The sequence below is a fragment of the Macrotis lagotis genome, chromosome 7 (assembly GCF_037893015.1).
Source record: "Macrotis lagotis isolate mMagLag1 chromosome 7, bilby.v1.9.chrom.fasta, whole genome shotgun sequence".
In the NCBI taxonomy this organism is placed as follows: Eukaryota; Metazoa; Chordata; class Mammalia; order Peramelemorphia; family Peramelidae; genus Macrotis; species Macrotis lagotis.
The window spans coordinates 111,530,253-111,550,291 of NC_133664.1; the positions used below are offsets into that span (position 1 = coordinate 111,530,253).

The 20,039-nt window shown below is 34.8% G+C and overlaps 1 protein-coding gene across 6 annotated transcripts in view; it reads left to right on the forward strand.

Annotated features, from left to right (window-relative positions):
• DGKI (diacylglycerol kinase iota) overlaps positions 1 to 20,039 on the forward strand; it is a 592,236-nt gene that overhangs the window by 338,892 nt on the left and 233,305 nt on the right. For all 6 annotated transcript variants that reach the window (XM_074193600.1, XM_074193597.1, XM_074193602.1 and 3 more), the window contains 2 exons: positions 292 to 429; positions 3,924 to 4,002. In XM_074193600.1, coding sequence (XP_074049701.1) covers positions 292 to 429; positions 3,924 to 4,002 — 217 coding nt within the window. The remainder of the gene's footprint in view (positions 1 to 291; positions 430 to 3,923; positions 4,003 to 20,039) is intronic.

The window sequence follows — 20,039 nt, forward strand, 5'->3', positions numbered from 1 at the left end:
GCTTCAGGAGACAGACTCTCTTGATTCACAGCTGTCCAGCCTTAGGTGGTCTTTTTGCATGTCCTTTTAAACTAAATTAAGTAAATATGTGAGAAAGAGTACCACTTAGAATTGGTTATCTGTAAAATAAACAGTTCTCTGTAGGAGAGAGGTCCCTTCTTTCATGAATATCTTTCAAAGGGAAGTGTTTTTTTATTTTTTGCAGTTTCAAGCTCTACAGTTTAAGAAATAAAAATTTGATGCTCAGGAAAGCAGAGTAGTAAATAATGTGTATGTTTTCTGATTCCTCAGGGTTATACAGATGAACCCGTCTCCAAGATATTGTGTCATGTGGAAGATGGAACTATTGTGCAACTAGATCGATGGAATCTCCACGTAGAGAGAAACCCTGATTTACCCCCTGAAGAACTTGAAGATGGTGTATGCAAGGTTAGAAGGATAATTCTTCATTGTATTAACCTGAATTATAGGAAATAAGTCCTCCATTTCCTGCAAGAAGAATCTCACTGTGATTCCTTTTTTTGTGGAATTAAGGAGTAACATCTTAGTTGAGAGCTCAATTTGATAGAATAATAACCCCACCAAAATCTTATTTCTCTTAGACTTCGAAATGATTAAATTCCATAGTTGCTTCCAAAGATTAGCCATTTATTCTCTTTCCCTTCCAGGCAGAACTGCATAATAACAATACAAGAAATGTATTTATCAAATTTCTGATCCCTCAAGATCATTCTTCTCCCTATATCCAGGATACTGATATACAGATTTATGATCTGTAGCTAGGATAGCTATTCTTCCTTTAACCAATATATTATGATCAAGAAGGTCTTCCTCACAATTAGCCTAAATTCAGCCTATGTCAAATTAGACCATTTTCACTACCTGGTTTTTCTTCACTGTAAATGCAGAATAACTAACTGGCATTATAGGGATAACAAACCAACATATATTTTCTCAGATCTAGCAGAGCTAAACTATAAACAGTAAGTGAATAGTTTATAAGCTTTACACTTAATTTCAAATCTACATTGTAGACTATTCTAAATATGTAAATACTCAATATTATTTTCCTCCTTTCCCCCATTACTCTATAGGGATATATATATATATATATATATATTTATATGCATATGTATGTGTGCATATATACATATAAATATACTTGTGTATGAATGTATATTTTGCAAATTATATATATGTGTATGTGTGTGTGTGTGTGTGTGTGTGTGTGTGTGTGTAAAATACAACTTTCTCACCATTATTAAATTGTGCATTTTGACTTATTCTCCAAGTAGTAGAGATAGAAATGCAAAGGATACTGCTATATTCTCTTCCCTGGGCTTTTCCCACTATTGTCACTGCCCATATATGAATTCATCCATGAGAAGGAAGAGAAAGAATGAGCATTTATATATCAGCTATCTTATCAAACTTCGTACTAAATGCTTTATAAGATAAGGTGATATTACTATGACTTATTTTACATTTAGGGAAATTTCTCTAAATAGAGATTTATCTTTAAGCTCAGGATCAAAAAACTAGTCTGTATTTGAACTCATCTTTCTGATTCGAAACTAGCCTACTATTTATACTTCCACTTAGCTGCTCCCAAGCTCAATATGTAAATCTGGCCTAGCTTCCTAATCAGAAGCACCTATTTTCTTTTGTTCAAAGAAATCAAGGGGATTTTGTGTGTGTGTGTGTGTGTGCTATCCCTCCATTTACTTATTTCAAGAACTAGAAGTTGAAAGACTTTCTCTGTTTCATAGTAGACCATCTGAACAGTCAGCAATAGTAGAATGATGTGGTTAAAATAGGAAGCATCTCTTTGGACACCATGAAATTAGTGCTCATTATAAAACATGTGACTAGAAAGAGCAGGACCCAAACTAAAATAAGTAACCCATGTGGCCACCATGAGGCAGTCTGTCTCCTACACATGGTGGTGTCAGGCTATTATTAGACTATCTCATCTACGATCTGAAGAACTGGAAGACCCCTTAGTGGCAAGAGAAACAGCAAGTCAGAGAATTTTTTTTAAAAATGAGATTTTTGGAAGGAAAATTGAAAGGAATTTGAATTTCTTTTAGCCTGGAGAAGCTAAAAAGTAACTTAATAAATATTCTCTAAGCCTAAGGAGAACTATTATTTAGAAAATTGTGGCTGGATTTTCTCTTTAGCTTATTTTCAGTGACTTTTAAGAAAAGGAAGCTGTAGCCTAATGGACTTAAGTAGTTTAGAAGGATAATAATTTTACCACAAGCATGATAGCTATATTGTGTTGTTTTTTACATTGACTTGGTATTTTTTGAAAGTCTGGAGAAATAGTTATTCTTTCAGAAATTGGAAGAACAGCAGTTTCTGGGTTTTTATCATTTTTCTCTCTAACAACTTTCATGATTCTCCCTTGATCATTCCTAAGAATCAGGTCACCAGCTGGGTGAGAGTTGGTCCTTATCTATCAGTCTGTCCTTTTAATTTTGCCTTTTCAATCCAATTCAGTAAACATATTTTATGTGTTCTCTAGATAAAAGATTTTCTATAATAGGGAGAAAATAGTTTCTATCTTCAGGGAGTTTATATTCAACCTTAGGTTATTCTTTTAATACCTTGGTTACCTAATGAGTCTCTACTCTTAAGTCAAAAAGGAAACTTCCTTCTATAGTAAAAGATTCTTGCTTTCTGACCTTTAACCAAATGGAAAATTTTGGTGATATGGGGAAAGTAAGACAGTGCATTAATTTCCTAGATTTCGTATTTCTAATATCAAGTAGTGTTTAGCACAAGTTTGTGGAATTGATAAGAATGAGGCAAAATCCTGCTTCAGAGGAGAGATAATAAGATTAACCTCCCTCCAGCTAAGATGAATTAGCTCATTCAATTGTCATTTAACATGCCTTTCATGCTGGGGTTATGATCAGAAGAGTGAGTCCATGAGAGATCTGTTGCCCATTAGCCATTTGCCATGTACTTTTCTAATTTTACTTGACTTTGGTGACAAGAAAAAGATTATCTCAGCAGTAGCATTTCGCTGTTAGCAATGTGAAGCCTGTTTTCAGTGCAGCATGTCTGGTTATTTTTCCTCCTTTTTTCTGGGAGAAAAAGCTAAGGCTGCTTTTTAGGATTCTAGGATGATAGAGTTAGAAAAACCTTAATCAATAGTCCAGTTCCCTGATTTATCAGACTAAAACCCAGGATAAAAATAATCAAGGCTTTTTTCATTCTGCTATACTTTTGGCAGCCAATCAATCAATAAGGTAGGGTAGTGATGTTTTCTTATGGGTTAATGATTTGGTAATTTAGATTATGGAGCATGGTTTGAATTAATAATATTTTTCAAATTAGAATTTTCTTTTTGAAAACATAGATTATCATTCTTTCAAATGCAGTGAATTTGGATTATCAGTTTAAATGTGTTTCCAATGCCCCATCCTAAGCACTTACTGAAAAGATTATAGCTCATTTAAAATGAATTATTTCTGTAAGCCAAATGTTCTGATACTCTTTGTCTTAAAGAAATTTATTATGTATATACATCCACTCATATTCCCAGTGCTGACACATAGTAGGAATATAATAACTACTTTCAGACAGACTAAGCAAATTCAGTCTAAGCAAAGTTCATAGAAACAGTTGAGACTTTTTCAGGTCCTATCATCTAAAAATCCAGACCAGTGGATTCTAAATTTGGTATTTTCATTTTGTTATTGGTTTTGTGACTCTTCTGTTTGTTAACTATAATTCCTTTCCTTGAACCTTTCCAAAAGAGTTTCTGATCTCAAACTAATTGCTTCTCCCCTTTATTTTGGGGACTTCAATTGGGAGGGATAAACCAAGGACCAGTCACATCTGACATCATAGAATGTCTTTTTTCTTTTCACCTTTGTTAGTCAATTTCACACGAATCTCTATTGTCATTACAGCTTCCCCTCAATGTGTTCAATAATTACTTCAGCCTTGGATTCGATGCTCATGTTACATTGGAATTCCATGAATCCCGAGGTGAGAAACATCTTTTGCTTTTATACTAGATTAGAATGAACTGGATTTGAATGTCTCAACAGGGGTTGCCTTTATTTCCATTATTTTGCTGGAGATCTGAGATGAAACATCAATATTCAACAGATACTGATAGATATTAATAACTCATATATACACATATATTTATATATATATAATGTATATATGGATGTGTGTGTATATTATATATGTATATATGTATATATGTATATATATATTTATCACATTCACAAGAACATTAGAATGTTTCTTCCTTCTACCCAGATCTCTCTTTTTAGCCCTCTTCCTCATATTGGGCAATGTAAACCAGACCAGGAAATGAATTAAGAAAGAAGATAGCATTTGAAGGAAGGAGACTGATTTATAAATGTCCAGATTGGTCTGAAGTGGAGAAGTTTGACTCTAGTATTTCTCTCCCCAATAACCATAACATAACTAATCAGATGGATTAGAATGATGATTATGATGCCAAGGAGGAGGTTGTTTCGGCTTCTATGGGTTTATGATTTGAGAGCCAAAATTAAAAAAAATAGTCCATGAACAAAATATTTCCTTTATTGCTATTAAATCTCAAAGCTGCTAAGCCTTTTGGGACATGGTAGGTCACATATATATTTTGAGAATAGTGTGTGTGTGCTTTTTGGTTTTAATCCTCTGAGTTCCTTTGGATTTTGTATTATTTGAATTCCTTTATATTTTTTTTACAATGATTTCTAGGAGCTAGTTTTATGTAGAGTCATTTTGCAATGGTAAGATTCAGTTACCTTCCTTGTTACTAACACCTACCTCATTTTTTCTATCATTGACATTACTCTCAAATATTACTGGTAAGTAATTGAATATGGTTTCATATTCATATTGAATATTTTGTTCTTCTGTCATGTTTAATTTTTCCTGACCCTATTTGGAATTTTCTTGGCAAAGATACTTGGATGGTTTGCCATTGCCTTCTCTAGCTCATTTTATAGATAAGAACTGAGGCAAACAGCGTAATGTGACTTGCTCAGGATCACATTGCTAGTAAGTGTCTGAAGCTGTTTTTAAACTCAAATCTTCCTGACTCCAAACCCAAAGGTCTATCCATTGCATTACCTAGCTGCACATTGAAGAATTTAATGTCTGCCCATCCCCTGTGTTTCATATACAGATGGACCTATTTTTATACAAATAAAGCAAAAATTTTAATAGAAAGAAGCATGTTGTACCTCTGATAGCAGGAAACCTATAACTTTTTCATAATGAAATCATAGCCATGTTGATTTTTCTAAAAGAAGATATTTGATGATCTAGGGTAATTATTATTGAAATTATTTCACCACAGAACTCCTGTTTGTTGTTCAGAGATTTAAAGTGACATTCAGAATTAATAGCTTGAATAGTTTTGTTGCTGGTAGTAGTAGATAGGCATGCATTTCAATTATATCCTGATACACTATAGCAATGGAAAAGGAAAGAATCTTTAGATGAAAATACTCTTTGGAAATTTTGTCCCAGAGAGGAGGGTAATTAGCCCCAGAGTGGTTTATATGGGCTCCAGAAAATGGCAAACTACTGCAATAATTTGCCAAGAAAGCCCCAATGGGCTCATGAACAGTCAGACATGACTGAAAAACAACTGAACACTAAGTAGGAAGATGGTGAACTTTTTGGTTCTGTTGACTTGAAACTAGCCTTTCATCATTCTTCAGAGGAAGGTCTGGAGTAGAGAAGCAGTCATTATGAAAACATTTGGTGAGTGGTCTTCTAGTTTTACTGATGCATCATAATTCCTCTCTATTTTGTGAATTGTTTTTGACTCACTGGACAGTTATCTTCTCAACAGTGTATTATTGTATTTCATTTCCTTTGTGAGAGTAAATTTTGAGGGGTCTTTGAGTCAAGTCTAGCTAGGATTCTGAGAGTGATCAGTCTAATTACCAGGAAAATGCCCCCTGTGGAACATTTTGTCCCCAGATTTGTTGATAGGCAACATGTTTAAAATATTATAATCTGAATTTTTTGATACTATTTGGGAAGAGTTACTCCTCCCTCTGGATAGAATTCTGTGGGAGAGGAGGCAATATTTAGATTCAATGACTTTCCCTCTTTTATTTTTCATATGTTTTACAACACTATTTACTTCACAATGTCTTCAAGAAGTAGTAAGATGGTAATTTAGTGCTTTGTGGAGGGATTCGAGCAGCATCCATATAATATAATAAATATTTTATGTTTGGGATAGAAGCGTATTATTTTTGCTTGACTTTGTCCAGACTTAGCAACAACTGATAATGATGCAATTTAATTGTGGATGCCCAGCCATATTGAAGGGCCTTTCCAGGACAATTACTTAGGCTTATTCTGTTTAATAGAGGTCCTGTTTTGTAGAATTCTCATTAGGTAGGTATGTGTGAAATGCCAGGGAAGATAATCTTGTGTCAGTGGTCTTACAGTTATGTTGTCAGCTAAAATTGAACTCATGGAAAGAATTCAGAAAGTTCTGTTTTATTTTGATTGATTGTGAAACTGAGAGAAAAAATATAGAACAAAGGATTTGGAATTTCTAGTGACTTTTATTTGGGCTATTTAAACAAAGCAAGAATTTTAAGCCTTTCAGGGATTACTCAGTTTTTATCAGTTTTCTTCCATAAAAGGCAAACCTTCTAAACTACTTCATCATTTATTTGAAAAGGAGAATTTTCTGACCTTAGACTCAGAGCATGAGCTTTCCAGAATGCTAAGCAATTTTTGAATAAGATGAACATAAAACATTTTATAAAAACAGTGTTGCAGCTTACCATGCTGGAATTCTACTTAGACCCAAAGTATCAGATGACCTTGAGGCCCCCATTGCTTATAATTCAAGATTAAAAATATTTACAGAGCAGAATTAATGTTTCTTATTATTATAGGAGCAAAGAAAATTCAGAACTTCTGATATGAAGGTTCTTAACCTCTTTTTATGTCTTGGACTCTCTTAACAGTTTTGTAAAGCTTATAGATCCCCTAAGAATAGCTGTTCACATTAATAATTGAAAGAAATGAAAAATTTTATTTAGAGAATAGTGAAAAATAAAGCTAATCCCCTCCCTTCATCTAGTTTCTCAGATCTCTTGAAATCAGACTCCCCTGGTAAAGAACTCATGTTGTAGAGTCATTTAATATCAGAATAGAGTTGGAAAACCCAGATGTTATTTCATTATGACTTATAATTAAGTAGGAATCCCCTTTTATAATATTCACAAGTAGTCATCCAGCCTAATTTGAAGACTTCCAATGGTAGGGAACTCACTATTTCTTGATGAAGCCCATTCCATATTTCTACAACTCTAGGTGTTATGGATTTTTTCCATATTGAACTGAAATTGATCTCTTTGCAAATGACATCCAATGTTCTGCATCTAAATACTGATCTATAAATGATTAATGACAGCTATCATGTTCACTTTGCAAGTTATTTCTTTTCTGGGTTTTACATTCCCAGTTCATTCAACTAATCCTCTGACTGAATTGCTTTAAATCCCTTCACCCAACATCTTATTCAACCTCCTTTAGTTTCACACCAGCTTTTACCATTGTTCTTCCCTAAAGCATGGTTCCTGAAATTAATGCAAAATTCTTGATATAGTCTCATCTTGACAAATACAAAGAGATCTATTGCTTCTATCATTCTGGACATTCTATTCTATTCATTTTTCTTCTAAAATTGCATTTGTTCTTGTCATACTTTTAAGTCATATTGCAGTTCACTAAAACCCTCAGGTCATTTTTACACAAGAATTCTTGTCTAGTCATATCTTCCTCATCCTATACTTGTTCTTTTCATTACTTTTTCAACTCAAGTGTAGGATTTTCCATTTTTCTCTCTGTTAAATTTCATCTTATTAGATTTGGCCCATTATTGTAGCCTTTCCAGACTTGCCTCTTCAACCTTATTGCACATTACTTCCCTTCTTGTAGCCTGAGGTCTAGTCAGACTGACCTTGTTCTTCAGACATAGTATTCTACCTCCTGTCTCTGTGCTTTTACTATGGCTGTTTCCATGCTGGAATGCACTCTGTCCTCAATTTTGCCTCTTTTGCCTTTTTGCACTAAGGATCATCATGAAGCCTTTCCCATTTGCCTCAGCTGCTAGTGCCTTCTTCCTTCTCCAAAATAATGACGTTGTATTTATTATGTCCCTATCTAAAAATGTGCATTTTTTTTCTCCATTGGTAGTCTGCTAACTTTCTGAGAACATAGATTGTACTGCTTTTTTCTTAGCATACAGTATGTAAAGTGTAATACCTCATACATAGGTGCACATATGTATTACATATATATAAGAAGTGTTTACTATATATAATTTTTAAAACAAGTATTAATAAGTGCTTGTTGAGTGAAAGAAAGTTACATGTACTGCCAGCAATAATCATTATATTAGGGATTTTGTATTTAAAAGTGATTTATATACAATATAAAGATTCTCATTGAAGAAAATTTTTTATAAACTGCATTATTGAAATCATTTCTGGATATAATTATGATAAAATGAACAAGTACCTCAGAGTTGTCCCTATGTTTTCCTAGCTGGTGTAGACTATGTATTGATGTAGCAGTGATCTCACAGCTTTCAGAGTTGAAAAAAAATCAGTGTGGTTTATGCTAACCCTTATATGGTTTATCATTTCTTGTATTCTGTCATAGTTTTGAATTTTGTTTTATTTTTGAGTCAGTCAAAATGATTCCATTGATATAAAAATAATTATAGCTGGTTCAAATCTGGCCTCAGATATTTACATTTATCATGTGACCCTGGCAAGTTACTTAACCCAATTTGCCTCAGTTTCCTCATCTGTAAAATGATTTGGAGAAAATGGCAAACCACGCCAGTATCTTTGCCAAGAAAAGCCCAAATGGGGTCAAAAAAAGTTAAAATATAACTGAAACAATTGAACAACAACATTCATTGTTCTGTTAGTTCTTCTTTATCCTGCTCTTTGCATATATATATAAAAATATATATATGTATATATTTGTTAATGTATATATGTATATGTGTGTGTGTGTGTAGCCTAAGTCTAAAACGTCCTTCTGAGAATAGTTTTGAAGCAAAAGTTTAATTGTGTTGACTCGTTATTTGACTCCTTATTCCTAGTTAACATGAGCCAGACAGGCACATTTTTGATTATGTAGAAAACGAAAGATTTCAAAAACAAATAAAAGCTTGAGTTCAAGGATCACTTGTTCTAAATACAAGTAGTTGGCAAAAGAATCAAGCAAGTGATAATCTTAGAATTCAAAGATCTTTTGCTCGAGATCTTGTGCTCTGAAGAAGCCTCCCTATAAAGCAAGTATAAAGTGAAATCCAACATTAACTTTGTGAGAATCAAGTCCTAAGGTCCAATTATGGAGTTCTACAAATCTGTTGTGAGCACAACTCATGAGGCTGGTTTTATGAAGCTCCAAAGTAGCATCTGCAAGGAGCTTGCTAACTGGAAGTAAGGCTAGGGTATATCAGTTAGTACAAATGGAAGGATTTTCTAGTCCCAGTCTCTTAATGACTCTTACACAAGAGAGAGGGAGGATATTATATTCCCTTGCAAACTGGATAATGCTTTGTTCCTTTTATAGGAGGCACCAGGGTTTAATTTTTTTCCTGTTCAGATTTGTGATTTCACTGGTTTCAGAAATACATAGTAAGGTAACACTCTCTACCATACAGAGAAGAAATTATTCTGCAGCTGATAATTTTAGAGATTTGACTGGGACTACTGAGAAGTTGGTTTGCCCAGGTGTGTCAGAGGTAGGCATGAACTTTAGGTCTTCTTAACTACCAGATTGACTTTCTATTTCTATGCTAGGATGCTAGCTTAAATTAAGCTATTCAAACTACCATGACATACTCACCATACATTAAGATTAATCAGAATTTGACATAAAATGGAAAATGTCTTCTTTTTGATCACCCTTTGTGGTTATAGAGCTGAAAGGAGTCTTAAAAGCCATCTAGTCCACTCTCCTTTACAATCCCTATTTTACAGATGGGGAAACTGAGACTCAGGAAAAGGAAATGATTTGTCCGTGCTAATATTTGACAAGTGGCACATTTGAACTCAGGTCCTCTAACTCGCAAATGTTCAGTGCTCTTTCTAGTTCACCAGGTTGTCCTCCTCAGAAACCTCTGGTTTCCTGACATTCTTTTTTTTTCAAGGTAATGGGATTAAGTGACTTGCCTAAGGTCACACAGCTAGATAATTAGTAAGTGTCTGAGGTCACTCAGGATCTCCTGACTCCAAGGTCCATACTCTATCCACTGCTCCACCTAGCTTCTCCTGGTTTCCTGACATTCTTAATGAAAATTCCAAATCATTAAATCTTCAGGTACCATGATTTTTATTAGTGTTTAGAAGCATCAATGTAGAGTTTCTGGCATGCCAAAACCTGGTAAAAATCTGACAAAAGGACTTTGTTACAGGACTGGAAGAAACCCAGGAAAAGAATGAATCAAAATCCAAATGAATGCCAAATGTATGTACCTCTGAAAGACTGTTTATTGCTAGGTAATATGAGCTGGCTGGTTTAGGAATTCAGGATTACCTGTATTAAAATCCAACTTTTACTAACTATGTAACTTTAAGCAAGGCACCAAACCTCTATGGATATCTGGCAACCCCTTAGGACTTATTGGAGCGATGTTGCTGAATGGAGTTCTCATACTGGACATTTTCCATCTGTGATGAAATCGCAGGTGCCTCACAATTCACATAATATGAAACTATAATGATAATATTTTTCAATGTTTGATTTATATCCTAATATTCCCTAAGGTGATAATAAAATTGAGTGGTGTACTTGATTTTGTTCTGTGTGTGTGTGTGTGTGTGTGCTAGATGACTGTGGATCAAGGGAAATGACTAGAAAGTATCACTACTGAGACAGATGTGAGACCGACAATTTTAACCCAGAGCTAGTTTTGTTTTTACTCTAATTTTGACAGCATAAACAAGTTTAGCTAACAATGAACAATGTGATTGGGGAATTATCCTATTTGGCAACAGCAGAAATAAGGCTATTCAATTTATTTCTGGTAATGAGGAAATGGAGTTTTAATATTCAGTAACAAAAGAGCTGGAATTGAACCCATATCTTTAAATGGTCCTTTCCCCTTTCCTTTTATTGAGGCAATCAAGGTTAAGTGACTTGCCCAGGGTCACACAGTTATATATTTGAGGCTAGATTCAAACTCAAGGTCTTCTGATTCCAGGGCCAATGTTCTATCCACTGTACTACCTGGCTGCCCCTTTATTTCTTAAACTTTGTAACAATTTAAGTAGAAACAAGTAAAGGGTTAAAAAAGTGAATTCAATAATGGCAAAATTTTTACTTAAACTTGAGTGATATGAAGCCAGTGTTTAGCTTTGAGCCATTTTAATCATGAACCTGAACAGAAGGTTTGAACCAAGATATAATACCTGTAGGAGAGTGAGCAGATAGTAAGGGATGTTGACCCAAAGAGTACAAAGACATGGCCTCAGAACAAAAAATTTTAAATGCAGATGAGTATTGGGAAACTGGCTTTGAAGAAAGGTCAAGATTAAAGTGACCTCCCCTGAAATAGCATCCTATATGTGACTGGAGGAGCCTACACATTTTGATTCCCTTTGAGAAGCCATAAGACAGTGGGACTTGGCAGGAGATGAGTGTATGGAATCTTTGCCTACCCTGCTGACCAGTGTTGGCAGGCCTCCTTGGCATCTGGAACCAAAAGCCCCAAGGTGGTTTGACAATCTATTTAGAGTGTAAGAATACACTTTGTAAGAACTTCAGCCTGAGTCCAGTTTTCTCTTATAATAATTGGACCCAGAAGGCTGAAGTTAATACTCGAAAAAAGTTGGCAGAATGAAGACTCCATCAATTCCATTTTCAGATACTCTGGAAAATCAGACAGTTGGTCAAAGACCAGAATAAAAAAAAGCTTTGTTCCTGGCAGCTGAATTAGCTGACCAGGGTTTTATCAAAAGGGAATCTGGGGAGGCAAACATCTAAAGAAAAGAACTGCTGATCAGATGGTAGAAAGGGAGTCACTTTTGGTAGGGGAAAATACTTCATGTACATTTTAGTTCATTTGATCTTTGCAGCAGTTGTTACATTTATTTCACAGATTTATACAGTGGCTTAGTTCCAAAGTTATTGAAGTTTACATAATAGGTGTTTTCATTTTTCATTTTTAAATAAATAAATTTTGAAATAAATTGAGGGGAAAATCCCAAAGTTGAGTTCAAGTCATTATCATCTTGACTTGCATCTGAATGGTTATCTGGACTCATATTACAACCACTTTACTGGTCACTTCTTACCTGGATTATTGAAACAGCCTCCCAGTTAATCTTCCTACCTCATTTCTCACCCCATCTAGTCCATTCTATAGACTACTGCCAAGGTAGTTTTCCACAGGTTCAGATTTGGTTACATGACTGATCCACTCACTCATCTCCAAAGGCTTCTTACATAAAACAAACAAACTCTTATTTTGGTCCCAGGAGACTGAAGATAATACTTGAAAAAAAGTCAGCAGAATGAAGACTCCATCAATTCCACTTTCAGATCCCCTGGAAAATCAGCCAGTAAAACCCCAAATAATCTAGCCCAACCTTCTTTTCTAGCCTCATTGGATATTACTCCCTGTCCTGAATATTTTGAACCAGTTTGTGCCACTCCAGATTCCCTGCTGTTCATCTTCTCCCTTTATCTCTCTTTTATTGCTTATCTGTCAGTCTGAGTGATTCTGCTCTTCCTTTCTTTCCTCCAGTACAATGCAAACTTCTTGAAGGCAGGGATGGGTCTCCTGTTGTATTTGTATTCTCAGATGTTAGTCCATCCATGGAACATGGTAGACAACTAATAAATGATGCTCATTGATTCCTGATTCTAAGATAAGAATAATAATGCTAATAATAGCTTGCATTTATATAGCACTTTAATTTTTGCAAAGTACTTTATAAATATTATCTCAATTTATCCTAAAGATAACTCTGGAAGGCAGGTACCATTACTATCCTCATTTTACAGATGAGGAAACTGAGGCAGACAGATTAAAAGACTTGTCCAGGGTCACCAAGCTAGGAAGTATCTTAGACCAGATTTGCACATTCCTGTCTCTGGGTGCAGTATTCTGTCCACTGTATCAGCTAACTATTTCATACATCATACTTCCTCAGTATAGCATTTTCATGATTGCCAAGATACACAGCATTTAAAAAAAAGAAAGGTGAAAAATGAATTCAAAGTTTGAAAAATATGATTTCTTATATCAATTTCCCCCCTTATATTTCAGTTTTAACTTCATTTTAGCATCCTCTCATCCTTTCTGTTCATTTGAGTCATTCACATTGTTTATTTAATCAGTAAAGAAAATCTTTATATCTTCATATTGGAAAGTGAACTTTGTGACTTCCCCTCTCCTTCCAATAGTAAAGATAACAAAGATGGACTTGCTTCTGGTCTTAATGAATGGGCAGTCTTGAGTATGAACCACTTAGGGTTTCTACAGTTTCTAACTTATGGTGAAAGACTGAAAACACCAAAGTTAATTTTAGAGCAGCCTTTTATTTTTGTTTTTTTATTATTATTTATTTATTTTTTTAGAGCAACCTTTTATGAGAAACCGTAGCATTTTTTTCAACAGAACAGTTTCAGGGTGACATGCAGAGGGAAAATGTCCAAGAGGAATCTTAGCAAAAAAAAAAAAAGTGTGTCCATATTGGATAAAATTGCTTGCTTATATGGTGAACAAACGTCATTGAAAGAGGAAACTGAAGAAGCATTCAATTCAAATAGTCTTATTTGTAAGGCTGCTCTAGGTTCTTTAGCATGCCAAAGTGTACAAAGGAATTGGGTCTGGAGTAAGGAAGACCAGACTCAGTTGATCTGAGATACTACCTAGCTGTGTGATCCGGGGCAAGTCACTTAACTTCTATTTCCTCTCAGTTTCCTCATCTGTAAAATGGGCATAATAAGAACAGTTTTCTAACAAGACTTGTGAAGAGAGGATCAAATGAGAAAAAAATTTGTAAAAAATACAGCAGGCATGTAATAGATTATTATTTCCTTCCCCCTTTACCTCTGTGAATGATCCATCAATAATAGATTGGTAAAAAAATGAAAAATGATTTTTCCAAGTCTAAATTCTATAACAGAGGATGAGTCCTTCAAGGACAAACTCCTTTAGAATATGAACTATCAGCAAAAATAGCACTTCAGGGCCATGAAAATAGCCCAGTCCAATGATAAGGAACAAACACAAACTTGCTGTCTGGCCATTTCTTGTTGGTTCTCTTTGGAGGAAACATTTGATTTATGTGATGTTATCAGCCTGCACAATATATTTTTTAAGAGTACTGTGTGTGTAGAAATGTTTTCTATATTGTGAGTGAAAGTTTTGATGACAGCATCTTAAAACAAAGTTGATTTTTTATAAAAATTCAGATGATGTTATTTGTCTGTGCAGATGTTATGTCTAAACGACCCAAATGAGGAATTTTTTAGCATCATAGGCTGTCAGAAGATCTTAGAGATCATTTAATCCAAAACAGTGTTTTGATCATGAGAAATACTGGTTTTCTGTTAAGTCATGGAATCATCAACATCACATATCACAACAGATTTCAGAGGTTATCTGGTCTAATCCATGCCTGAGTGAGAATTTTTTTAATTTAAAAAAAATTCATCTTTAATTTATGAAATAAGTATTTTGATAGTATAGTATAATAAGAAGATAATTGAATATGAAACTGCAAATATATTCCTTTTGAATATGATAAAGTTATTTTGTTAACTTCCTTTTTTCCCTTTTTCCTCCCCCCCCGAGAATCTTTTTTTCAACTCCACTGGATAGGAGTCTTATAGTTATGGAGGCCTCCCTATCCATAAGCACATTCTACTTGTGAACATTTTAATTATTTTAAATATTAATTTTACTTTGTGGAAGAAAACAAGCATTTCTATACATTGTATAATAAAAAGATGATTGTATATGAAACTGCAAATCTTTGCACAACTTGTTATTCCATTCAAATATACAACAAAATTATCATGTAAATTTCATTTTTTTTCTTCTGTTTCTTCCCTCCCCGAGATGGCTGCCATTAGGCACAAATAGGTATCTATCTATCTATCAATCTATCTATCTATCTATATGAAATTGTTCTATATTTCTATTTATCAGTTCTCTCTCAGGATGTAGATGGTGCCTTTCTTCATATGTCTGTTATAGATTTTTTTCACAACATAGTACAAAAAAAGATGATTGTATATGAAACTGAAAATCTACTATGGAATTTAATTTTTAAAGAACTTTTAATTAATTTCTAGCTTTAATTTTTAAGAAGTTATTCTTCATATCAAACTGAAATCTGCCAGTACCAGAATCCTTGTCTTCTGACTGTTAGTTCACTACTCTTGTCATCATAGTCTGCTGACCTTTTGCTTGTCTTTATCATTAAACCACTCACTTGTAGATTGATCTTGTGTCATCCTTCAAGAGTTACCTTGTGCTTACTCATGGGGCAGTGTACTTGGGTACATAGATAACAGACTTGGCTATTCTCATTTTGCCAGTTGGGTTCCTGTGCAGGACCTTAATCATCACCAATTTCTGTGGCTACTTCTTTAAGCAGCCACAACATCCTCTTCTACTCATATCTAAAAGCATTTCTGCTTATCTTGTAGCACAGTTGTCATCTCATTTTGCTTCCAGAATAGCTAAGATTAAATCAATTTGGGATATAAAGAGTATTTAATGTATTGATATTTTGGACTGTCACTGACTATACACATTAGATCGCATTATCTTATTGGTCATTTAGATTAATTTTAGCTTAAGGTATAAGAGCACAGACATATAATTTAATCTAGAGGTGGGAGGGAAATAAATTAACATTTATTGAACACCTAATAATAAAATAGACTAGTGAATTTCAATAAAAATTTAAAAATAAAATAAATACATTTACTTTTATCTATGCATAATAAATAAATAAAATAAAATTAATATAAATAAAATTAAAGATAATATAATAATCATTATATATGTATACATAAAATAAAGACAAAACTATAATATAGCTTATATGCTAGGAGTTGACTACAGTGGTACAAAGGACACATATCATGCCCTCAAGTAATTTGCTATGTCCTACAAGAATATTACACATATTTAAATATAATGCAAGGTAGGTTGTCATGTGGCAAAGGGAAAAAAAATCCAAACAAAATGCTATGGGAAAATTTGAGGGGAGCGAACAAATTCTTTGGAAGGGATAAGGGATAATAGGCTTATCAATTCAGTTTTCTGGTTTCCCAATCAATTGCCAAGTATTGTTGAATACCTATTATGTGCCAGACACCATCCTAGGCACTGAGGGTATAAATACCAGAGAATAAAGCTATTCTGACTCGAAAAGAGCTTATAGTCTAATAGAGGGATAGCAAGTACTTAAACAAACATATAGATATGGAAACAAGTTCATAGAATAGTCTTGTTTGGGTTGGGTGTTGTTATATAACCTCCTGATCATCAGTCTCCATCCATCCTTTTTCTGAACAATTTCCTTTGTATTCTGTGAAAAGTAGCATGCCAGAAATGGGAGATGATACAATTCCTGACCCCACACTTTTGACAGTCTAGTTGAGGATGATGAGACATGCATTACAAGTTGAAAACTCGGGGGCGGCTAGGTGGCATAGTGGATAAAGCACTGGCCTTGGAGTCAGGAGTATCTGGGTTCAAATCCGGTCTCAGACACTTAATAATTACCTAGCTGTGTGGCCTTGGGCCAGCCACTTAACCCCATTTGCCTTGCAAAAACCTAAAAAAAAGTTGAAAACTTATAAACCCTATGTGACCCTGGGCAAGTCACTTAATCTTGTTTGCCTTGGTTTCCTTATCTGTAAAATGATCTGGAGAAGGAAATGGAAAACAACTGCTGTACTTTTGTCCCCTCTTCCACAAAGAATTAGATACACCTGAAATGACTGAATGATAACAGACCATACAGTAAGTGACAGTTTTTTGTTTCTGTTTATTTGTAGATGAGTAGCCAGAATCTGAATCTAGCTCTCTCCTCACTTAAAACCTGTTAAACTTTCCATTTCATCATATTGCCTATTGTAGGAACGCTGATTGGAGATGTAAGGAAAGTGAATACTACTGAAAATCTTGAATGCCAAGATAAGGAATTTGGTCTTTATTTTGTAGGCATGGGCAGATATTGACAGATTTTTGTTTGGGTTTTGAAAATAACCTCAGTCCCTCAAGGGTAGAGCCTTGAACTCTAAAATCACCATTTAAGGAGGAGACCCAGGCCAGCCATTTCTTCATTTCCTACCTGACCACATTCTTTTGAACTGCATCATGCTCCTGACCCAGGTACTTTCCTCTCCTTCCTTTCCATTTTCTTCTTTTTTTCCATATTAGATTTTTATGCTCCTTGAGGGCAGGGGATTGCCTTTATTTATTTTTTTAAAATTTATATCTCCAATTCTTAGCAGACTGTGGCCCATAATAGGTGTTTTATAAATGTCTATTGATTGAAACTCCAGATATTTTAAATATCAATTTATAGTTATAAGATGGATATGAGGGAGATGAAAGTGGACACAAGAAAATTACTTAGGAAGTTGAATATCAATAGTTTGCAAGATAAGGATCTGAACTAGGGTGGTAGCATTGCAAATAGAAAAGAAGATAAGTGTGAAAGGCATTTTTAAGAAAAACAATTTGGAAATGGCTCTGTGTTGGTGGGGGGTGGGGAGAGGTGATGTGAGGGAAAGAGAAGTCAACTTTGACTCTGAGTTTTGAACTCTAATATTGGAGGGATGAGCCATTATCAGGAATAGTGAAGTCCTGGAACTGGAATGGGAAAAATGATTAGTTTTATATGTACTGCATTTAGAGATGATGACAAGGTATTTGGAAGTTAGAAATGCGAGATTGGATCTCAGGAAAGCCATAAGGGCTAGACATATAGTCTGGGTAGTCATTTATGGTGGGGTTCTACTTGATGCCAGAAGTGGCTGACAGTGCCAAAGGAGAAAATCTGAGCTGCTGATACTGTCCAAATCTCATTTTGCTTACTATAGCCAATATAATGTTCTTTGTTTAAGTAGAAGATTCATTTCCTTAGTGCCTGTTGAAAATTTGTCTCTGTAATGACTGCTAAGGAACAGTGAATTGGAAATAGAAATAACAGATTTTAAGTAGTCAGATACCTGGGTGGAAAATTTCATTAAGCTGAATTCTGATTCAGAATGTATTACTTGAGGCAGAATTGCCCAAATGAGCTGATGTGAAGAAATTGGAGACTGTGGATAATCTTATTCTGCAAGCTGCCATCATATATCCCACCATGCAGAATGTTTGTTGGCCCATAGTTTTAGTTTGGGGCTCAACTTGTATATGAGATCCAGTTTTGATTCACTCACTTGTATCCCACACAAGAAAATTTACATGCACAACTGAAAAAAGACAATCTGAAAGCAGGCATGAAATAGAACTTGGCAAGTTAATTCAATTTTGTTCAACAAATACTTGTGAAGCACCTTCTTCCTCCCTCCCCCTTTCCCTTCCCCAACCTTCTTTCTTTTTAAAACAGTATGCTAGGAATTGTGGGAGAGTTTAGTTAAGACAATCATTGCTGTCATAGAAATTAGTATCCACTAAGAAATACGGCACAAGCACACATTAGCTGTACTGCAAAATTATATACCCAAGAAGTGTAAGAGGAGAAATAATGTGGGGGAAAGACATTGTTACTGAGATTGAAGGGAAGATCCAGGAATTAAGAGTTGGACTTGAGAATGTTGATGCTATATAATTAAATGACTTGCCCATGGATGTACAACAGGTAAGGGTTGGGGCAGAAATTTATATCGCATTTCTATTAGATGGTAGCACAAGAAGGGACTTTAGGGGTCATCTAGTCTAATCCCCTCATTTTATAAATGAGGAAATTGAAGTACATAAAGAGTAAGTACTTGCTGAAGTTTACACACTCAGATGGGATGGATTTTTAACATGTCTTTGTGCCTCCAGGTCTAGCACTCTACCCACTACTTCCCATTACCTTCCACATATATATGGGATAGTCTGTTCCCAAGTTCTTTATAAAATATTTTATATTATTTGCATCTTTGAATTTCCAAAAATATTCTGACTTGCTCTATTCTCTGTGTATACATCTGAGTGAAAAACTTGATATGTGTGGTTCCAAGGAAGAAACTGTTGATTTTCCTTTCTCATTCTGAGATATGTTAACTGCTTTGTCAATTTTGACCAGGAGTTCTCCTTTGTTCTAATTTTGATAATATCACAATATGGGCTAAAAGCTCTAGAATTCAAGAATGCTGAAGAACAAAGCTCCCAAATATTTAAAAGCAGATATTTTTCATATATGTTTAATACTTGAGAAGCCTGTGCTTCATGGGGTCTAAGTTGGGTATACTCTAGGGTTCTGGATTGTGGGGATGGGAATGCAGTATAGAAAAGAGCCATGCAACCCCTACCCCAATTGCCCAACTCTCTTTTGTCTAACTTTGTTAGGAATCCAGTTATAAAGAACTACTTGAAGAGTAGCTCAGAAAAGGGAGGTCTCTTGTACCTGAGGCCCCCTTACCACATTCTTATAGCCAAGGAATATTCCCACCATTGGTGATGGGGGAATGCATGCAATGTAAATGTGCATGCCTCAGTTATGTTGAATCTATCTCCTAAGGGTCTGGTAGACTCCATTTTTTTCTCTCTCTGTCTCTCTGTCTCTATCTCTGTCTGTCTGTCTGTCTCTCTTTCTCTTTTTTAATATTTTCCAGGTCTCACATCATTCGATATCTCTCTGCCCATAGGGTTCCATTTAGCTTTTGCTTTTAATTTTATATTGTGCCTGAGCCAGGAGTTAGTGGGTGATGCTGGAAGTCTGAGCTAAACTCATATCAGTAAGTCCGCAGCAGAATGCTTTGGGGCTGAGAAAGGGAACTTCCTAGAATTCTGCATACATTCAGTTTCT